The 22,152-nt window shown below is 47.1% G+C and overlaps 1 protein-coding gene across 6 annotated transcripts in view; it reads right to left on the bottom strand.

The window, feature by feature from the left end:
* The window catches only part of LOC139052546 (cell adhesion molecule Dscam1-like), a 1,125,159-nt gene that overhangs the window by 321,530 nt on the left and 781,477 nt on the right, over positions 1–22,152 (bottom strand). The window contains exon 1 of one of the 6 annotated variants that reach the window (XM_070529664.1): positions 18,235–18,307. The exons of the other annotated variants lie outside the window; for them this stretch is intronic. Coding sequence (XP_070385765.1) covers positions 18,235–18,307 — 73 coding nt within the window. Of the gene's footprint in view, positions 1–18,234; positions 18,308–22,152 lie in introns of those variants that run through there. 6 annotated transcript variants of the gene reach the window in all.

The following is a 22,152-nucleotide window of genomic DNA, read 5'->3' as shown; positions in this document are numbered from 1 at the left end:
AATTTTGTTTACGTTTAACGATTTCAGGAATCAATCAAAAATAAGTGGAAATAACATTTCCGCTACCGCCCAGGAGCCTCAAAGGACCGCAAAGGACTCGCGATAGCAAATCTCTCTCTTGCACACGCCACCGCTGACGTATCTGCTCATGCTCACCAGTCCCCGCTTCAGGCACACGTTGACGAACGTGTGCTAGCAAGGCGCAGATACCAAGTACCTTGTCGAAACCTCTGTGTTTTCTGTATGGATGGATGGATGGATGATTGTGGCTCAACCCTTTGAATCGGGCGGCGGCGACGCGCGCCACCTAGCCTTTAATCGTTCTATATGCATGCATACCTATGTATTTACTCCTTTACTGTTGCGTTGATATTGTCCACCAATCAGATAGCCTCCGTTTAGTTATTTCTACCTGTTCAAAGTCTATTCTACTTTCACTGTCTTTAAAACCCAAGGCTTTGAATAGTTCCCCATTAGATTCAACTGCAGGGTAAAGTGGTTTACAAGCAAGTATCAGGTGTTCCGCCGTTTCCTCCTCCTCTCTACACGCCTCGCATACCAAATCTATCTCCTGGTATCTGGCTCGGTACGTTTTAGTCCTCAGTACACCTGTCCTGGCTTCGAACAACAATGAGCTTCCCTTAGAGTTATCGTAAATATTTTCTTTGGCTATTTCTTGCTTAAACGTCCTGTATGTCTCCAATGCCGATTTGGTTTGCATCTCTGTACTCCACATACCCCTCTCTGCCTCCTTAACCTTTTTCTTGACAGATGATTCCTTACTTGTTCCCCCTCTACTGCCCAAGTATTTGCTTGTCAATTTTCTAGTTCGCTTCCTCCACCTCGTGTCAACATTCCTCGTGTATAAGTAACTGAAAACCTTCCTAGCCCACCGAATTTCCCCCATTTTTCTCAATCGCTCCTCAAAGGCTATCTTGCTACTAGCCTCTCTGCCCTCGAAAGAAGACCATCCCAGATCCCCCTGCACTCCAAGATTTGGTGTCTTGCCATGTGCTCCCAGAGCGAGCCTACCCACCCCACGTTGCCTAATTTCCAACGGTTGCCGGGTCTCTGTTCTAATACATAGAACCGCATTGGCAAAAGTCAGGCCTGGTACCATTACCCCCTTCCATATCCCTCGTACTACCTCGTACCTATTGTAGTTCCACAGTGCCCTACTCTTCATAATCGCTGCACTTCTGTTACCTTTAGTCGTTAGATATTTTTCGTACTCTGTCAGATACTCAATGCCATTATTTATCCACACCCCAAGGTACTTGTATTTATCGACTATCTCCAGCGTGGCCTCCTGTATCTTATGCTCGCCGCAACTGTTATCATTAAAAATCATGACTGCTGATTTTTCTTTGCAAAACTTCAAGCCTAATCTGTCTCCTTCTGTACCACATATGTCCATTAATTCCTGCAGATCTTCTGCATTGTCAGCCATTAATACAATATGGCACGGTATTGTGGCGCCATCTAGCGTGTACGTTACGAATGACGGCTGTTGCCTTTGAGGTTTCAGTGCGCGCCTTTGCGCCATTTCCACCCTTACCGTTTTTCTAACACGTGATTGGACATATGACATGTGAGAGGCTTCAGACAAGATGACATGAACATGGGGAAAACACTGTTAGACAGTGCAAAACAGTTGCGTTATATTCTGTATTTCAAGGCAGAACAGCGCTTTACTTTTGGGTGCGACACAACGTATAGAAGCGAGGGCATCGGGCCAGAACAAAGCAGAACCGAACATGTAGCTATGTTTATTCCAGAATAAAGGCGAAAGCGTGGTATCTCAGACTTTATAACTTGTGCTACCCCGTTTATTAACCGATAAAAACATCTGTAACCTCGCTAAAACTTTCAGGAGCGAAATTTCTATTCCATGGCTTTGTCGATTCCTAAGTGGTAGCTATTTAATGTGGATTATGTGTGCCCAGATGCCAGTGCAGCGACAACAATCTCTTCTTTATTCTGTGCTTTCCAGAATGCCTAAGTAATAAATGGTTTCATCGTGGTAATTTTATAAGTAATTTTGATGTTTGCACGCATAGCCTTCTGTAAGTACATAGCACAGGTGAATGACCTTCAAATTTTGTTTCAGTCATAAGCCCCCTTCTCGTTCCCTTGCGGCTGAGCCACACCAGCACTCGTGCTATGGTACTCATCATTTACCTTAAGACAGGTCAAGCGCACAAAGACACGGACGGCGAAAAGAAGACGAACAAGCGCCTTGTTTGTCTTCTTTTCGCCGTCCGTGTCTTAGTGCGCTTGATCTGTCTTAAGGGAAATGATGCTGTACCAACTAGCTTGGATCCAGACCCTTGCACGGTGCTCATACTTCTGGCTATTTAGTCCCTCTCTTCACAAGCGTACCTACAACACAAAATGCCCGCACAAGTTCACTCAGCGTTCATTATGTGCAAGTAAAAATTACTTAGCATTGATTTTACCATAGTTTTCCAGTGGCTACTTTCACACATTGGCGTAGATGGCGAATAGGCTACTGACTGTCTTGTGCACGCAGCACACGAGTTCAAGCGAATGAAAGCAGCCCCTCAGGAGCAAAAGAAAATCACGAAGAATAAAAAAAAAGAAAGCCATGAAAGAAAATTTGTCCTGAATCACTTCCGTTTGTTGTGCTTCCGCCACCCTAACCTTGCGTGACTAAGAGCTTCCCTGATTCGAAGCCGTCTTCCTTTATTGCATCCGCATGGGGCCAGCCCAAACGCTATAGCGTGGCGATGCAAGAGGTGACCAACGCGTCATAGTTGTGTCTGTACTGTCAAGTTCTTGGTGGCATTGATGATTATTTTTTAGTGTGTCCCGAACTGGAGGCGCATACTGCTGCATTACTCACTGAAGCGCACCAGTTACCCCTGAGGCTGCAAACAGTCCAGAGAGCTCTATATCATATTGAGCGTCAGCAACGCGCGTCGAATGCTCAATCGCCTGATTCGTCTGATTCACCGCCCGTTTTCTCTCATGGGAAAAATGGCGGCATTATTTATGAACATTGCTGACATTTCTGAACATGCTCTTCAGATAAGTCTCCGCCTCCAAAAGATATCACGAAACACGTATTCCCCATTTAGCTCACAATCCCTGACATGCACAAAAAGTCTGATATGCCTGTTTCGGCAAAATTCCAATTGACTGAGTAGCACATGTTCGAAAGTTGTCCAGATTATCTTCAAGTATTCATCGATACATCTGTACACAGCGATGGTCAAGGCGCCTCTGCAGCTTCTTTCTGCCCTTCAACTCAAGTACGACGCATGTTTCATATGCGCCATCCAGCCTCATCAACAAGGGCGGAGCTAGCAGCGATTAATGTTGCACTGAAATACGTGCAAGATGAGTTAACCACATCGAAGATTGCCATCTTTACGGACTCCCGCGCTGCCCTTAGCAGATTACAGCGCAGTCAGATTGCATGTCCAGCTGTGCCCAGAATTACTGCCTCTCCAAACAAAATTAATCACGTGGGGTATCTTTCATTACTCAATGGATACCTTCATACGTAGGAATCGCCGGAAATGAAGAGGCTGATCAGCTGGCTTCAACTTCTGCTCATAACAACTGTGTCTGCGCTGGAATTATGTGCAAGCTTGATGACGCTCATCTGCTGATTCATGACCGCCTACTCAAGCAGCATCCAGACCACCGCGTCGCAAATGGAAAGTTCCCGCCCCTGTTCGCGGTCGAGGCTTGCCTCGTTGCGTTATAGTGCAGTTACTCAAGCTAAGGGTTGACTGTGTGAACGTGTGCGAACGTGTATACCGACAAAGGACGTGTGGCCAGTCCATCGTGTACGTCTTGCGGTTGCTGTGAGAGATTTCAGCACCTGATATTGGATTGCACCGCTTTCAGTGCGCAGCGCATGTCGCTAGTGAGAAACTACCATCTCCTTGGCCTGGGGTGTGCGATACTAGAAAAATGTTTGTAAACCAGTGGTTGTGCGTCTCGACGAGATCAGGCTCATTGCGCTCTCCTCACTTTGCCAGGATTAACTAATTTATGTTCACATTTGTAATTCAGACACTATTCCTTCTATTTAACATTCTGTAGTAACGTGACCTGCAGTGACTGGCCCTACTGTGTGTGACCTGTACTGTGTGTTCTACTTTACTCTTTGACAATTGCCATCTTGCTCTTTCTTTCCTCTTCTCTTCACTCCCTTCCTTCCAATCTGACATTTCTATGTTTCTGTTCCCTCCTTTCTGAAGTGTAGGCGGGCGCTGTGCCTCTTTGGGTGGTAATTGCCAGCCTGCTCCTCGCTTTTCTTTTCCTGTCAAATGTATATATGTTTTCAAAACAAATAATTATTATAATAAATAATAGTTTGACAGCAAAACATGATAATATAAACATGAGGGAAATAATAATATCGTTCTCTCAACTAGTTTTCGATGAGAGCAGCTGCCCCGTTCAGCCGGTAGGTCCCGGGGCGGCTTCCACGAATATTTAACAACGAATATAATAATGAATTTAAGAACGCGTTCTAGTGCAGACTAGGAGTTGTTTACGGAACATTTGAGAACGGGTTCTTAAATTCGGCATTATTTTCAGGAATAAACGTTTATGGAAGCCGCCCCCAGTGTCGATCCCCAGACTACGAAGGATTTTTAGTCAACTACAAAATTTGTCGTTGGAGGAGGCTTGTTGCCCTTGTCACATTTTTCTGCCGGTCCAATGGATAGAAATGATCTTTTTGTGGAATTTATTTTCCACTCGTAGTCCAAAAACCTGCATGGCTGCAAGCTATGGGTAAAGCCGAACAAAAGAGGATACAGGTGGACAACCGCCGACGCAAAACAATTTCGAAGGTATGTGTGGTGACCAATCTAACTTCACAAGGCTATATATATGTAAAATTAGACCGTGGCACTTCAATTGAGACGGTTTCATACTGACGCACAAGGCCGAAGAAGAAAGGAGGACCACAGCCTATGCTCTCCTGGCTTCTTAAAGTGAACCAAAACACACCCGTTGCAACCGTGCCCGGCTTTAAACGATTTATCCTTTCTTGTCGTGCGGGCTCCGTAGCTCGCACAATGCCGTATGCAATGGCAAGATGCCTTAACCACAGCCTGTGTCGTTAAAGAAAATGCAGCACGACGCTCGTGAGCATAGGAAACTGCGATTGCGACCTGATGCTGACGGAACAGTGGGGAGCAGCCGAATTGCGACAGAGATGACGCAAGAACAAAAGTTGGCGGCGCTGAATGCGAGCGCAGTATCTGATGTATGTGATCAAATCCCCAAACAACCGCGCCTGTCTCGTCATTGGGCTCGGGGAGGTGAAGAAAGCAGCGCTCCTTCGAACCAAAGAGAAGCGCCGAAAAGGAAGCAGGAAAGCAAAACACGGCTCGACTGCGCAGAAGGCCCAGGCGGGCGGCCATAGAGTGCGGGGACCGCGCCTGGAAGACAATAATTTGGGAGGCATTATTGGCCAAATCCGTCGGCAGGTCGCGACGACAATCCGAGTTCTTTCTGTTCAGGTCTCTATGGAAACGGCGGTGCAAGTATATCGATACGTTCGCAACAGAGGCCATGCCGCAATCTTTGTCCCCGAAACGCATGTGGCCATATTTCGGCACTGGCTTCGCGACGACAGGTCGCAGTGGAGCCACCGATTTCTTCCTTCCCCTCACTGCTCCCTCGCTTCTGCTAGGAACAGATGGCACAAACCACAGCGACTATACAGGGCTAGGAGTTACGACCTGGCGTCGCGCATATATATATATATATATATATATATATATATATATATATATATATATATATATATATATATATATATATATGTGTGTGTGTGTGTGTGTGTGTGTGTGTGTGTGTGTGTGTGTGTGTGTGTGTGTGTGTGTGTGTGTGTGTGTGTGTGTGTGTGCTATATATAACGTATAAAATAAACACTGTATGTCGGAACCGCGAGCACCAGGTTTTTGGACAACGCTGAAGGCGAAGGGGGAAAAAATGAGAAAAGGATGCAGAGAGGGAGAGGTCAGCGCCCGAGAATATGTGGCTTCGTAGGTCAGCGAATATAAGGCGGCAGCGGGAAGGCGGGGGTAGGGAAGAAAGAGGAAAGAATGCGGGCGAGCAAAGATTGGTTTCTGGCGTGAGTTATCGTTCTAAATCCCGCAAGAAAAGGTGTTACCTCAACCGATGGCTCCGCACTTCTCCACGCTTTCTTTCAACCCGCGCCTTCGGTACCCGAATGACACGGACCAAAGGCCGCGACAGGTGGACGGCCAATACTATGATAAGGAGCGCCGTCTTAAGGCTCGAAATCGTGGCAGCCAGCCTTTCTTGCAGGTGAAGCCTTGAGCCAGCCGTTGCGCACTCATTGTGTGCCGAGCGGCGGCTTGTCTTCCCCGTCCTCCTCGCTTATTACTGGCAGCTGTGCTCCGCGCACAGTTGCCTCTGAAAGCGAAGGGGTCGCCCGACCTGCTTACATTAGTCGTTTCTGTTTGTCCTTATTGGGAATCGTCCTGCTCACTAAATTTTTATTGCTATTTCAGGGGCCCGTAAAGAGCGAGGTATTTCCAAGTTGATATTTTGGAAAGAAAAATGCTCTCGGCACCACGAAGTCATGTTAGTGCCGCATCTAGAAATCGAATCAAACGATCTATGTGAAATGCTTTGGCAAAACGTGTACGTGCTCATGGAATAGTTTCTTTGAAAATTCTGCGCTATAATTAAACTGGAGAATTATTCAGCGACCAATAGACTTCAACAAGTAAAATTAAACGATAGATATCGTCCGTAAGCCGTCCAATGTCCCAGACCTCCTTCAGAATTTCTGCCTTATGATTTTCATTCAATATATATAAATATTGGGGGAAAACAACTCTGAAGGCGTCTGTACAACTATCTGTGCAAAGTATGTAGAATAACTATAGTGGTCACTCCTGTAGAACACGCAGTGCAGACACCGCGGAGCACGCCTCGGCTGGTGTAAGCTTTCCTCGTATTGCCCTATATGCAGAAAAATGAATGCCTTCCTCTATGAACAAGGTAGCATCGCCTAAAAGAGTGTCAAGATAAAATAGATAGCTCTCGCGCGATCGCCGGCTTGATAAGTGCATCATACAGATAAAACTGCAGTCGCCCTACTTTGCATCGCGCTGGGCCCGGCGGCGTGTCTAGGATGACCCCGGGGCCACCGGCCCAGGTCACTTGGACCATGGAGCTTCATGCAATAGGTGCAAGGCAGTGTGGCGTTGTTAAAGCTCAACCATCATGGGACTATATGTATATATGAAATACACAGCTATTCTCCTAGTATCCGTGTGCCCTGAAACGCGCACAGGGAAGGCGCAGACCTGATGAAAAAGAGAATAGGCGGCATCCACTAATTCGTAATGTACATCGACCTGTACCTTCTACCCGACATTTTAGCGCATAACGACCGTGTGGACGGTACGGCGGAAATTTCAGGGGCTTGATGTCTCGCAGATATCGATGAGTTGACAATGAAACCTCGCAGGCCGCTTGACTGAATTTAATGTCAGTGAAAACAAACGTGACGCCGTCAAGTTGTTTAGAATATGCTCGGTGTGGAAAAAAGTGTTCGGGCATTCGCTACCTGATGAGAGCTGATAAGAGGTAGAGAGCAAAGGCGGGAAAACATTATATTGTTATCATGTGAGGTAGCCCTGCTGCCGCAGGAGCAACTTTCTATTATATATGTATTCTAAGTAATCTATTACGTGCAACACTTGCAAAGATGGCGAATGACAGCACTCAGAGTTTAGGTGAACCACTTGCCTCGAAGGAATTCGAGATAACAAAGTGTTGAAAATGTTAGCACAAGAAGCCACAATGCATTAGGGTGTACACCACTCGTTGCAGCACAAAAATTCGCGAGCTACTAATCAATGCCATACTGGTTGAACTGCCACACTGGTGGCTTCTGCAGACAGAAGCACCGCATTTTCCTCTTCCAATGTGCGCATAAAACTACACAGCACGAACGATGCGTTAACTACACATCACATCAGCAGCCACGGGTCCTAGAATTTGCATTCCTATCCTCGAGTCCTCAGCATCGCAAGCCTTCAACTTAAAGGATGCAACATCCTTCAAGACAATAAAGTAAGTATTCGGCTGCGAAGGATGATACCGAAAGATAATATATATATATATATATATATATATATATATATATATATACACCCGAGTACACTTAAGCATTTCTTACGAGTTGTGAATGCGCATGCATTAATGTCCCATTGAACGCCACTGAGTGGTCCTTTGAGTAAGAAATCCTAGCGGACAAGCGAGCGTGTTGAGACGCTTGGCGCTATTGATTTGGCCTTATTGGGGTGCAGTTAGAACCCAAGTGAGAGCTTGCGCGGACAAGGATCGCGCGGATAATGCAGGCTTCCGGGAGCGAGACTGACGTGGCGTATCGCAGCAATGCTCTCTCCTCTCACGCCATACTGCGGATGCAGGCGTTCGCCCGCTCTGCTTCGTCGAGGCCCGAGCCAGCAAGCGCGAGCCAGCATCACGAGCGCGAGGCGCGCTCGTGACGTGGAGTCGCAGCCAGTGCGAAGTTTCGCTGCTATAGAGACGCCGCCAGCTTTTTCGCTCAATGGGCCATTTGACGCTTCCGCATCAATGCATCTGGTGGATCACAAAGAAATCTCCGCCAATTCACTCCTGTGAAGGTGCTTGGTCAGCGAACCTGTAGATATGTCCCGCCTAATGTAGGGCAACTTGTCAAACACTGTTCACATGATATGCGCCCCTTAGGTAGATTGCCCTTCAAGGTCATATATGACACAAACACACGTTTCAATGCAGTTTACGAAACGTTTAGTTTATTTATTTGAAATTATTGCTATAACTGCTGTGTGGTCGCTATGGTACACACAAATGTTTCCCGTTCTTAACGGATAAATTTTTGGCCAAGGTTACAAGGATGCATGAACCGTGTACGCTAGTTGGTTGAATCGGATGGTTGGAGTAACCGAGGCCAAAGTCTTCCACGAATTGGGTGAACCGCTGCTTTGTTTCCGGTTTTGAAATATCTACGTTAAAGCCTCCGACAACGACCACCGGTGAGGGATTGGCGGCAACGTATGTTGATCAACGCGGAAGTGCGCGTGCCTCGTCATTAATTACGTGGTTTGACGGCTGTTTTTATTCGTGCGTTTCGTATTGAGACGAAAGCTGTTTTCTACGTTCGCTTCACGCCTCTGCATTACTGGGGTATGAGCCATTGCTCCTGACCCTGCACTGCCGTCGCTATCGGGCCACTGGGCTTTCTGTTGACGTGATGGACGGGAAGAAAAGCCCAGGATCCTAGCCATAAACAGCTTCGCTGTAAACAGAAATTCACGTAGATACTCCTTGGGGGGTTCTCTAAGTATGCGTAAGCACAGTGCCACTTGCTCATCTCCCCGCAGTCCGATGTCAATATCAATGCTATGAAACTTGAGACGGCCAGTACAAACAACATCAGTGCGGTGACCCGAACTGCTGCGGACGGCGGCGCAAGGTGCATTGATGACGCAAGCAAAGTACTTCAGGTGGCGCCACCAGGTGCGCTGATGACGTTGCAATCATTATAAGCCGTTATCGCTTTATTAGCACCTTATCTATCCGCGTCGAACCGTTATGAATAGTGACCAACCTTAACTCCAGCGGCGGTGGCGTATGGCACGGCCACGCGGACCATATATATTGAAAGCTATCTGCGATGCGGACAGAGAGTGCCGACTGCTGACAGCTATCCTGGTTCTCGGCGCTTCGCGTTGAAGAGAGAAGCCCGGGAACATGTCTTGAAAGCTATATGCAAAAGTGGCAGGGTGTGGCTTGTTCTGAGAGATTCGTGAGCGCTGTGTACTGGCGGCTTCATTCGCGTTGAAGCGACAGGCAGCATGAAGATAGAGTCCGCGCAAACTCTACCTGCGTTCTAACTTCGCTTCGGTGATTGCTACAAACAAAATAATCTATAAAAAAGAGTATAAACTCGGAAGGAAGTACATTGACGGCAGTGAGTTTTGAACCTACCACTTTACCTTTAGAAGCCGAGTATCTTACTAACTGGGCGTAACCAGCGCCTCCTAGAAACCAGGACTGTGACTCTGCTTCATGACATCCTGCTACTTGGGCCAAAATTTCCCTTGCCAAGCCCAGCGTAACGAAAGCGATGACGTCAAAATCACCGCGGATTACTCGCTAGCGTCCCTATTAAATTCTACAGCAGCAGGGCAAGGTAGCATTACGTCACGGATAGTAGTTTACCGGCCTTCTGCTATCCAGGAGGCGTTGGCCAAGCGTTTCAATGCGCTCGCTTGCCCGCGAGGAGTTCATAACTCGAATGACTGCTCACAGGCGTTCAACTGAACATTAATAATGCTTTTGCATTGACATCTCATAAGAAGTTCTCAGGTGTCCTCGGATTTTTCGTTCAAGCTCTGGCGCTGTATGAAATGTCTCGTGATGTATTTGCCTTAGATTGAAGCCCTTCGCATGCTGCTTAAACACCAGAGTTCTTCAACGCAGCGCTTATGACGTAGGTAACCACGCGATAGCTAGATTTAGCTAGGCGATCAGATAAGAAAGGTTGGAAGCATCTGCTTCCTGTTACTCCGTTTGACTTCTGTATATATGGGCTAAGGTTCTATTAGTGACGATAATTGCTCGAAAATATAATGATTAACCCACACAAAAAAAGAAACAAAGAAATGATGGATGGCGTAATGTCACACTTTATTGCGATGTTAAAAAACAAAAATGAAATGCATGCGCCTTGTCAGTACTTTGACACTAGGTTGTATGAAACGGAAAGATTACGCACAGTGCATAATATCCTCATTGCAATGTCTTAAGAAGGCCATGGCACGAGAATAGTCTCCAAAGAGAGTTCAGGAATCTTGTTGTTCAAAACTTTACGCACAGCTTTCGCTTCTGTTCTGCAAAAGGCGACAAGTGAACAGCACACGTGAGGCGTCGTTATCTGGCTCACCACAAACACGCGATGATGATTCAGCGCACCCTTTTGTATGTCATTAAAATGTGAGCACGGTGTTTCATGCTCTGAAAACTTGAACACGGTGTTTAAAAAAAATTACACGTCCCTACTGATTTCTTTTGCAGGGGCATGTCCGACGCACACGGAAAGTATTATGTATCACCTACATTATGCAAAGCAGCTGTGGTGTTGGAAGCACTTCGTTCAACCGCAGATAACTGCGCTAAAACGTAGCACTAGGAACACCGGTGGTTCATAAAACGCGTATGTTATATGACAAATTCCATAAAAGTTTGCCGTTGCTGAAAGGCACCAACCTGATTAGAAGCACTGTGAGGAAGTTCACTTATTATTGTTATTTTTTTTTTGCAGCCTGCAAACGGAGGCAAGACTGAACAAACCATTTCTTGTCGCTATAAGAGACGGCACTGGGCTTCGCTTCCTTTGACTATTTGTTGCGCTCGCTCATCTACAGTAGTTGGGATGGAAAGCAAAACAAGCCTCATTTGCTCATCAGTTTAATTTCCGTGCTCCTCGACTGACAGCAACTTCGCGTCTACGGTGCTCTAATCCTAAGTGGAGACGGCAGCTTTCTCTGGTGCCAGCGGGAAGCAGACTCGCCGCAGTCTGAGCGCGTCATCCTTGGAGAGCGTCTGTCTGCGTGCCCTCCTTTCCTTCCTGCGAGCGAAACGAGATAACGCGCTGACGTTCGCCGGGACGCGGGCAATTCCACTCACGTCCACACGAAAGGCGACAATTCTCCCGCGAGTTGTCTTACTCACGCCGTGCGGCCGGGAGAGGCATTAGGACACCTCTTGGAGCGAGCCGGGCGGGAACGCGAACTTGAGCACTTGTGTGTATGGAATGACAAGGCCTTTCCGTCGCGCACGTTTTTCAAGGAAAAGTGTGCCAGCGAGGCTATCCTGCAGATTCGAGGCTCCCCTCTTTACTGTGCTTCCTCCCTATGGAATGTGCGCTTCTCTTAAAGAACGGGGGCAACAGCGTGCCGAAAGTAGAAGCAAGGATTTTGTCGCTGTTATCGTTTCTTTAATGACCGAGTGCAGACGCGCATCTCCATCTCGCTATGTCGTCGCACTAATTGAACGAATAAATTCGCCATTTGAAAAGCAGAGCACACGCTGACGGATGTGAGAATTTCATGTGATCGTGTCCCGTCAGAGTTTCGCAAAGAATTAGCGAAATTGGATCTAGCCTTTTCTTTGTCTACTGCTCGTGTGCGTTATTGTTAGTCAGCTCGCTCAATCGCTCACAAAAGAATTTGGGGCCGAAGTTATAATGTAGTTGATGCACATTAACAGATTGTCACTGACCGGCAGCCTTCGTTTCATGTGGCCATTTACCGGCGCCTCTTCTGACGAAGCGCTGTAGCGCATGAACTGCGCTGGTGTAGTAAGCACTCTGGTTGCCTGTATAGACCCACACTTTCGGAAGGTTGCGAAAACGCCGGTGACAAAAGTTGCCAACATTTTGGACATCATTAAAATAAATCAACCAAACAGGAGAAAAATCGAGGAAGTACTCTCAGAGAGTATGATTCATTGGCGCAATGGAAATAACGCTCTTTCTAAGAGTTAGGCCCTGTTGCTATACTTCTGTAAAAAGCTCTGGTAAGTGACCTCCACGTCGTTGCGGCTTATGGAAGAGATTTAGTTAAGTGGAATTTCTTGTCAATTGTCATCAAAATGAACAGGTCAGTGTCCATCACTTCAAAGTGTGTAGGAAGCACAGCTTCCCGAGTTTCGCTTGCAAATTACATCAGTGCTTACCGCACTCGCTGTGCTTCAAGACGGACGCACAAGCTGCAGTGTAGTTTAGAAATAACACTTGCTTTCCACCACAAACAAAGGGTTTTCTCTGCGCATAGCACAAACATATACATTTACACAACATGAACAGTAACACAATAAATAGATTATGTATTTTGGTTTACACAGATACCTGGCTTTGTGCTAAAAGCAGCATATACATCTATGATGCAGTACTAACAACTATTCAAGTTAATCGCTTCAATGATGCTAAAGGGTTAGTGCCTCAGGAATTGCTTAACGCATAGAAAGGCAACGGTTCGCTTAAACTGCTTGTAGCTAATTGCCTCACGCCCTTTACGCCCAGTCCCGCTGAAGAATTGCCTAAGAATTACTTTCCGCGTGTCGGTAAGCCTTCGAAAGCACCCTAACCGATTTCTCATGCGTTGCTTGCGACGCTAATCCCATATACCAAAGGAGTTATTGTACTATGAGCGGGTGCAGCACATTTCATTGTGCACAGGAGTTCAATAAGTTCACTATAAAAAGAAGCCTTCCATTTAATTGCAAAACATAAATATAACACATCTACGTGTAACCATCTATACAAAAAAAGAGAGAAATCTCTGCATATCTGTGTTTCACTTGTATAAGTGCGATAGTTATTGCAAATGAAGTGCAACTATAGACCGTTTTTTCGTAGGCGCCGCCATATTGTGAACGCAGTGGCGCCGCCTATGAGCAGCGCCATACTGGCTTGGGTGAAAGCAGTCTTTTGCATGGCAGGTATACGCTCGGCGGTAGGTTCTAGCGTTTGTTTTCGCGGTCGTGCATTCTCTTTAGTATGACGTGCATCTTCTACGTGGTAAACGGTTCTGTGAGACGTGCTGAAGTGGTTTAAGGCGTTATGGCAGGAATTTCTGCTGAGCGTTTAGGTGGACGGGACACGCAGCGCGATGTGTGCGTGCATATTTGAGCCTACAATCAGCCTCGGAGATCAATTGTGTATTTCCGAATGCTCCAATCACTAATGTGACCTTATTGCAGTATTATCCTCTATTTCTACGCTGCGGTTTAGGAGCCATGAAACATACGCGACGATCGTAACAGCGTGGGTACCGTTCTGCTACGATAGGAGCTGTGCTGTTATACTTTGACAATCGTTGAAACTGTTCGCTGCAGGTTACATTGCGTGACTACTTGGTTGGATGGATGAGGTTTCCACCCACGAATAAAATAGTTTTGGCTAGTAATGTAGCATACCTAACAGTCTGAATTAAGCTTGTCCACCAAAGCGACCGTTTACGAACTGCGCGAGCGTCCTAAGCAGTAGTAGGTGCTGGATTACATAGATATCTTTGTTCTGTATAGCGCATGGTCCAAGCATACGGCATCAGCGGTTATGTATTTATCAACGTTGTGCGGCGTTAGCCCGTTTTCTCTTGCTTTTTACAGAAAGAGGATGATAACCGATTTTTTTTTTCGGTTGTCTTCGTTCAGTCCTCTATGACGCACTCACACGTATTACGGAAATTTTGCGCTAGAAAATAGCCATCGCATTCTTTTTATGCGAACCATCCCATATATTATGGCTGTATGCAGGCCAAAAAGGCAATGCCGAAGCACACAGCTTATATATGTTTCGTGCTGGCTCACCAACCGCAGTGATCGCTGTGTTGAGCAGCGCCATGGGCCTCATGCAGCAAGGCTAGCGTAGACATATGGCAATTTCAAGCATACTCGACTTGAAATGCGTGAGAACGATGCCAATGTATCACAGATATTTGATAGCGCCTGCCGCTCAGATGTTTCGTGGTTGCCTTAGGTTGGCCGAGCACGAGCATGCGCTCTTATGTTTTATGTTTTACTCCCTACGCGCATTATCAGTCGCGCTGCGTGTATGTGTTGTTTACTATATTGCTTATATCGATTTTAATTCAACAACAACAACAACAAAAAAAAACCCCCGGCGTCTCTGTATTACCAGCATTAAATGGTAAATCTGTGAGACGCCGGTTTTTTTGTTGAATTAAAATCGACATAAGCAATATAGTAAACAACACATACACGCAGCGCGACTGATAATGCGCGTACACCATGGCTGATTATTCGCGTCACATTTTTGCGCCCCCAAGACATATTTCTGCCTACAGTAGCTACCGATGCACCGAAAGGCTTCCCTGATGACCTTATATGAACGAACATGGCGTAAATTTCACAAAGTACGTTCTAAAACATCTCGAAATCGTTCCGCAGCACGCGACAGCAATACTTTCCAGCAGCGCCGCGCCGGATCGCCCAAGCCAGAGAGGAGGAAAGGCTCACCGCGCGCCCTTTCCTCCTCGCCCGATGAAGCGGTCTATATAGAGCCCTCATTTCATGGAATTCTCTCCTCGCCACTACTTTCGTTTCAAGATTTTCGTTCAGGTGGATCCAATTTAATAATAATAATAATAAAAAACCAATGCGCTGCACTAAACGAGGAGTCGCGCGTGCAGGTGAAGTCATCGCGCAGTTATGCCTCAGCGTTCGACGCAACTTGAGACAATCCTGATTCTCTCCACACCTACGAAGTGTAGGGAGATACAGGGTAAAAGCAGCACAAAAAGACAGCAGCACGAGACAGAGAAACACACAGGACCAGCGCTGAACTAACAACTGACTGGTTTACTGCACACATAACGGAATAAATGCAAAACAGCCCACCTGCCTTACTGGTGTTTGCCACATCTTTCAAGGAAGCTGTTTTCACAATCGTACAGGTTGATAGATGGGATGGCAATGCAATGTTCATGGTTTTTCTGTATGTTGAGAGCTTCAATAATTTCACTTTTTTTTTATCCGCGTGCGTGAAGATAACATGGGTTTCTTTTTCCTCAAAAACTGGTTTACAGTGACATGAACGACAATGTGCTGACAGATGTGATGAAGGGGAGCCCTTTCAATTGTAGTTGTGCTGGCGTAACCATTACTTAAGGTAGGCGTCAGTCTGTCCAATATACATTTTCCCACATGATAGGGGGTTGTTATAAACAACAGCACAGGCACAAGTAACAAAACTATTACGATGATTGACCGAGCCTAGGCTTCTCGGTGACTTGCCTGTTCTTATCCTCTCTACAGCGGCACAGGTTCTTTCTGACTTTTCCCTTCGCTCGAAAAACGACATTTACATCGAAAACCTTGGCGACTTTCTTAAGCCGATGTGAAATCCCCTGAACATATGGGATTAGCGCTGATTTCTTTGGCCTAATGGTAGGACTTGTGCGTGGGTCGAGATGCGGACAGTTTCAAAGATTTCAGCAGCCTAAAAGAAACGCACGATAAAGTTGAAACCGGGAAGCCAGCGTTCTTTAGGCGGGCTACTTGTTCGCGAAAGCTGTGCTCCATTTTACGGTAACAAGATTTACTTAAGGCAGAACGGAGAGAATTATAGGCAATACCATTCTTGACTATCTTGGAAGGCCCCGAACAATAGCTCAAGAGAAATATTTTCGATCACGGCGAAAAACACCAGCAGACATGTCCTGGCTTCAAATGCCAACAAAAATCCAAATTTCAAATGGAACCATCCTTAGGCAATTCACACTTGAATGATATACCAAGGACATTTTTTTGAAAATCTTCATCACGTCACTAAGGTGGGAAGTGCAAGGATTAGTAGAGAAGATCATAGGAAAATCCTCAACGTAGCAAAAAAATTTTTTTCACCAATACCTGCACTTCACGTTCAATCACGCGATTAACAACAAACAGGAATATATCACTAGGACAGGTGCTACCTTGGAACCATTGCCGATGTCACATTTTTCAATATGTAGGGCACCATCCCAGGTAACAAACGTGGCTTCGAGATCAAAAGATAAAAGTTCCAAGAAAGTCTCCACTGTGACACCACACTTTGCTTTTAGGTTTTTACGTGCCAAAATCATTTTCTGGTTATGAGGCATGCCGTAGTGGAGGACTCCGGAAATTCGGACCACCTGGGGTTCTTTAACGTGCACCTAAAGCTAAGTACATGGGTGTTTGCGCATTTCGCCCCCATCGAAATGCAGCTGCCGGGGCCGGGATTCGATCCCGCGACCTGGTGCTTAGCAGCCCAACACCATAGCCACTAAGGAACCACAGCGGGTGACACCACACCTGTTCCCAGCAGGAAGTTCATCGTTACATTCAGTAAGGCAATATTTTACGGACATTATAAGCTTGTCATGAGGTATGGTGTAAAAGAGGTCCTTTACATCAAAGCTTACTGCTGAACAACAGCCAGGGTTCAGAGAAAACAGACAATCAGTTACGTGATTAAAACAATGGATAAGAGCGGGATCTTCTACACGTAGCGAGGAAAGGTGCTTTTGGAGGTAACCGGAAAATACATGTTGCCAGGTATGGCGTTACAATGACAGTTAAGCATGAAAGGGTGTTCAATTTGTACGCTTTTGCAGCAAAGATAATGCTGAGTCTCTCCCCTTTTGGCTCTTCAATGGACGAGGCGCGACGCTCAGATACATTTGCTGTGAAAATTAAGGGGCCGCTTTCCGGTAGTCTTCGTTGTGCGAAAGAATCGTGTACTCTCAGCATTAGTTTAACCGTTTCTGTCGAAAGCCAACTCTGAAATAGAGACAACTTGCCTCAAGCGTTTCGCTCATGCGCTCCGCGCGGTATTCATTCTTAGAGTTTAGTATAGTTCCTGTCTCTTCTCTACAGCTTCGTAGCCATTGCATGTGTACGTTTGGTTTTCCCGTAACGACATTTCGGCCGCAAATGCGTTCCGCTCCGAGCGCAGGCCGAGTTTGAAATGGTTTTCTGATTGCACTACAACTCGCTCGTGCGCCTACGGTGTGTTTTCGACCTCGGTATCGGCGAATGCGTCGCCGCCCCCATTGTTCTGCTCTTTTGCATTCCTTGTTTCTAGGCGTAACGACTGTTTGCAAAACAGCCATCTCGGTCTCCACGCTTCATCTCTGATGGCGTTTGCACCGCGCTCGCTGCAGTGGCAAAGCTTTCGATCGCGCACTCTTCCCGCCGCGTCATCGTTCATCACCGATTATCGCTTCCCTCGTCTGTCCCGCTAGATCCTTCTCGGCGATCACGCGATGTGCTGTGATATTGTGTTGAGTCGGTGTAGTTGACTATAGAGCATAGCGAAGTTACACAAGCCTAATCGGTTAATGTGATTTGTGATGCGTGAAATTTGTCAACCGTTCTTTCCAGGCTATAGCGCTTCACATGAGAATAAAAGCGAGCATACAAATACGGCAACCGTTAAAGGACACTGAAAGAAAACACTGAATCCCTTTAAACGCATAGACCGTTCTTTGAAAACTCTGTTGTCGTGAATTTCGAAAAAAATATTATGGGGTTTTACGTGCGAATACCTCTTTCTGATTAACCTATTTACTCGAACCTAGGCCAACCCCGATTATAAGCCGACCCCCGAATTTGCAAAGCTAGAAAAAAGTTTAAAAAACTTACCTCGTATGTAGGTCGAACGAAAAGTGAACACATCGTTCACAAAATGAAAACAGTATTGGTTTAATATGTACATGCCCTGCTCACTCTAGACATCATCATCGCTGCTAGCCTCGTACACTTGCGGACGGGCGCAAGCTCACGTCCGCGCGCCCACGCATGCGCAGATAGTGCGGCACGGCTAGTACGCACCGAAACGCGGCGCGATCTCGGTGAACAGCTCCTCACTGCTATGGAAAAGCTCCTCACTGTTATTGCGCCGCTTATCTTCCTTATCGCTGTCATCTTTTCGTTGCGGCATATGCAAAAAGCGTCTCACGTTGCCCTCTCCGATGGACGTGAAGCCATGAAGAATGTGTACGCATGCGCTATACTGAGTGTATCTATGTTTTCCTATTTTTCTTGGGTCGACCTAAAAAAGCATTTGTTAGTTGGCGCCCGTGGCAAGGTCGATCCAAATAGGTCGCGAAGCTTCGGGCGAAAAGCGGTTCAGTGCAGATTGTCACCGACATCAGCATGGGGGGTTATGGGAGCAGCGATTGAAGCGCGACTATGTTTGGAGGGAACAAACATTGGGAAAGAAAAACGCATTTTTTAATTCAAACGAGACACAGTTAGATTCATTCAACAAAAATAAAATTCCTAGACAATTTTATACATTCTTGACGAGTTAAGAAAATACAAGTTTAATTTTATTATTATTAATAAATGCATTTCTTTTAAGCGCCCATCGTTACAGGGGGCGTTGACGCAACTATCACTCGCAATGCAACGCACGTCTTGAAATGGGCAGAAAGGCGCACTCGTATCACCTGTTGAAAAACGCCCCCCTCACAGTTTGTGCTTTCTTGCTTGTCGAAGTTTGTCTGAATTTGGTGACGTGGGTAGCTTCATTGCTTCTTAATCTGTTCAGTCAACTGTAGTGAGTTACGACCGCCAGATAATTGTGTAGTTGTTTTCGTGCGACCGCGCTGGCCGACGGGCTTGGCATCCAACAATAGGATCAGCACTCTACACCTAAAGCTTTCGTCCGCCTCGAAAGAAAGTATGTTCTGTGCAGGGATGCGATTTCGACAACCGTACGGCTGGCCTTTTCCTGCATCGCTTTCCACGCTGAAAGCTCGAAACGCCCATCCAGTCGAATGGCAGGGCATTTGAATATATAGCTCCAAAGGAAGAACAACAAAACAAATTTCGCGCCTTCGAAAACAAAATGACGTCACCTCTGCCTTTAACGGACATGGCGTCACATTATTTTTTCTTCCGCCGGAAGTGTTCCCACCACATACAGATGGCGCTAAGCCCCATGGACCGCCGATGGACCGCTATGTTTTAAACGTATGGGCTCCTATGGAAGCTTCGCTACCAGGTACATTTACCTTGCCCGTGGTGCCCTGTCCTGTTCATTGTCCGTGTTTCTGTGCGCTACAACGGCTTCAGTACATGTGAACCAATTCGCCCAAGAAGTTTTATTGCGTTACCACTGGAAAAGCGGGCGCCGCCGTCGGCGTGACGTGGTATGAAGGGCCGTTTATAGTCCGACGTAACGCACGCGCGCGCGCACGCTACGTCACGTCGGCGAAAACGACACTTCTATAGTCGGGCGCCCCGGCGCAGCTAACGTAACCGGCGGCTTCCAACGCGCCCCGACGGGCCCGGCGCCGATATGGCTCCTGAGCCATTCGCGCGTCGAAGTCGGCGGAACTCTCGCACCACAATGCATTGCGCGCGAAGAAAAAGGCGCCAACAAAACTCCGCGGACGGCTTTTGCGGACGGCGCGCGACTTGGCGAACCTTCTGCGCATGCTCTGAAGATAGCAGCCTACGGCGTGCGCGTTGAAGTATAGAGGGGATGGCATTTCGGCTGGCGCAGCGCAACCAACTTAGCGTGACTGACCGCGAACGACGCTCGCCCGCGCGCCGATAACATCGGACTATAAACGGGCCTTGAGGGATCACGGGGGCACAGCAGTCGCATCGACTGCTTGGGAAGCGCCGAAGTGAGCTTCAAACGAAAGTTTAAAGTCCCGTCTGTGCTGCGGTTCTGATTAAGTGACGAGGTTTTCTAGCTTCGAGTGTGTGCTTTACGACACTTGAAAGCACTATAATAGGCAGTGGCTGCCTTTGAAGGCGTCCAACATGGTAGGCTACTGCTCGGTGCCGCAGTGTCGGACGTACACAACAGAGCCTGGTGTCAGCCTTATTCACACGTAGGGGCAGGACAAGAAGCTGCGTGAAGCTTGGATCATGAAGGTTAGAACGGGCAAGCAACCATCGGCTACAACTCGGGTGTGCCGAAAGCAATTCTGCGAGGAAGAGAGAGAGAGATAAGATAATGCAGAGAAAGGCAGGGAGGTTAACCAGAGGTAGTTCCGGTTGGTTACCCTGCGCCGGGGGAAGGGTTAAGGGGGATAAAAAGAGAAACAAAGTGGAAGGGGGAGATAGAAAGAAAGAGAGATAAGCCCTAACAAAGCGCGTACACTACAGAGTGGTAGGGGGTGGCATCCTTAGAGTCTGTCGTGAAGCCCCGTAGACCGCAGGAACCTTAATAATGCGAGTAAAGCCTTCAACGCGGATGTTCTTTCGGAGCATTGGCCTAAAGCTATTACTTCTGATAGTGGACGATTGTCCAACTAGTCCAGTGCTCTGCACGTCACTTGTCTCTGAGCACTATATCGCGGGCAGACACAGATAATATGTGCGAGCGTCTCGTCGATGTTGCATGTGTCGCACGTGGGGCTGTTGGCCATTCCAATGAGGAAAGCATATGAGTTCGTAAAGGACACTCCTAGCCACAGACGGTAGAGCATGGCCTGTTCACGTCGTGGTAATCCAGGCGGGAGGTGCATCCGTCTGTCCGGAGACAACGAACGCAAACGACACATGGTGAAAACATTTGAGTCCCACAGGGGCAAAGTGCACTCACGGGACATCAATCGCAGCCCAGCCGCAGCGTCTGTTCGCGAAAGCGGAATGAAGACTCGTTGATCACTTTCATGTGCAGGTCAGGCGGCTTCGTCGGCGTGGTCATTCCCGCTGATTTTATAATGTCCTGGAAGCCACTGAAATATTATGTTGTGTCCCGTGTCATGGCTTTGATGATATATGTGCCGAATTTCTGAGGCCAGTTGTTCATTCCGTCCGTGGCGCATTGGGCTTCGTATGCACTGAAGGGCTGCCTTGGAGTCACTAAAGACTGTCCATTGTTGCGGTGGCTTCTGCTTAATGAAATCAAGTGCAGCACGGAGCGCCGCGAGTTCTGCACCCGCCGATGTGGTCGCACATGAGGTTCTTAATTTGATTTCCTCAGATTTTGCCGGGATGATGACTGCAGCAGCAGAGCTGTTGAGTTTTACTGAACCATCTGTGTATACATGTTGCCGGAATCTGTGCACGTTGTGAATGTGCTCCAAGGTTGCTTGTTTCAAAGCTTGCAATGGCGCTCCAGCTTTCTTTCTTATTCCTGGAATTGTCAGTTGCACTTCTGGCCGGTGCAGACACCACAATGGATCTGATAATCATGTAGCGGGCGTAACTTCTGATGGCAAGTAGGACTGATGCCTTACAATAGTTTTGGCAAAAGTTGAAAGTGGCCTTTTTGCTGGCAAGCAAGCAAGATGGTGGCAGGAAATCCGAGTCAGGTGTCGGATGTGTGCTCTCAGGACATCTGTATCAATGTAGACTGTCAAAGGAACATCTCTGGCTATGACCACTGTCGCAATGGATGACGTAGTTTTGGGGAGACCGAGACAAGTCCTGAGCGCTTGGGCTTGCACGCTCTGGAGCTTGCTGATATTCGTAGTGCAAGTATTTCCTAGCACAGGTAAGCTGTACCGCAGGAAGCCCAAAAATAGTGGTTTATATAGTTGCAACATTGACGGTACTTTTGCGCCCCAGGACTTCCCGCCGAGAAATGCAAGA

This window comes from Dermacentor albipictus, chromosome 1 (genome assembly GCF_038994185.2).
Source record: "Dermacentor albipictus isolate Rhodes 1998 colony chromosome 1, USDA_Dalb.pri_finalv2, whole genome shotgun sequence".
Classification (NCBI taxonomy): domain Eukaryota; kingdom Metazoa; phylum Arthropoda; class Arachnida; order Ixodida; family Ixodidae; genus Dermacentor; species Dermacentor albipictus.
The sequence above is the reverse complement of the archived record's forward strand: the minus strand, read 5'-3'. Positions and strand labels throughout refer to the sequence as shown.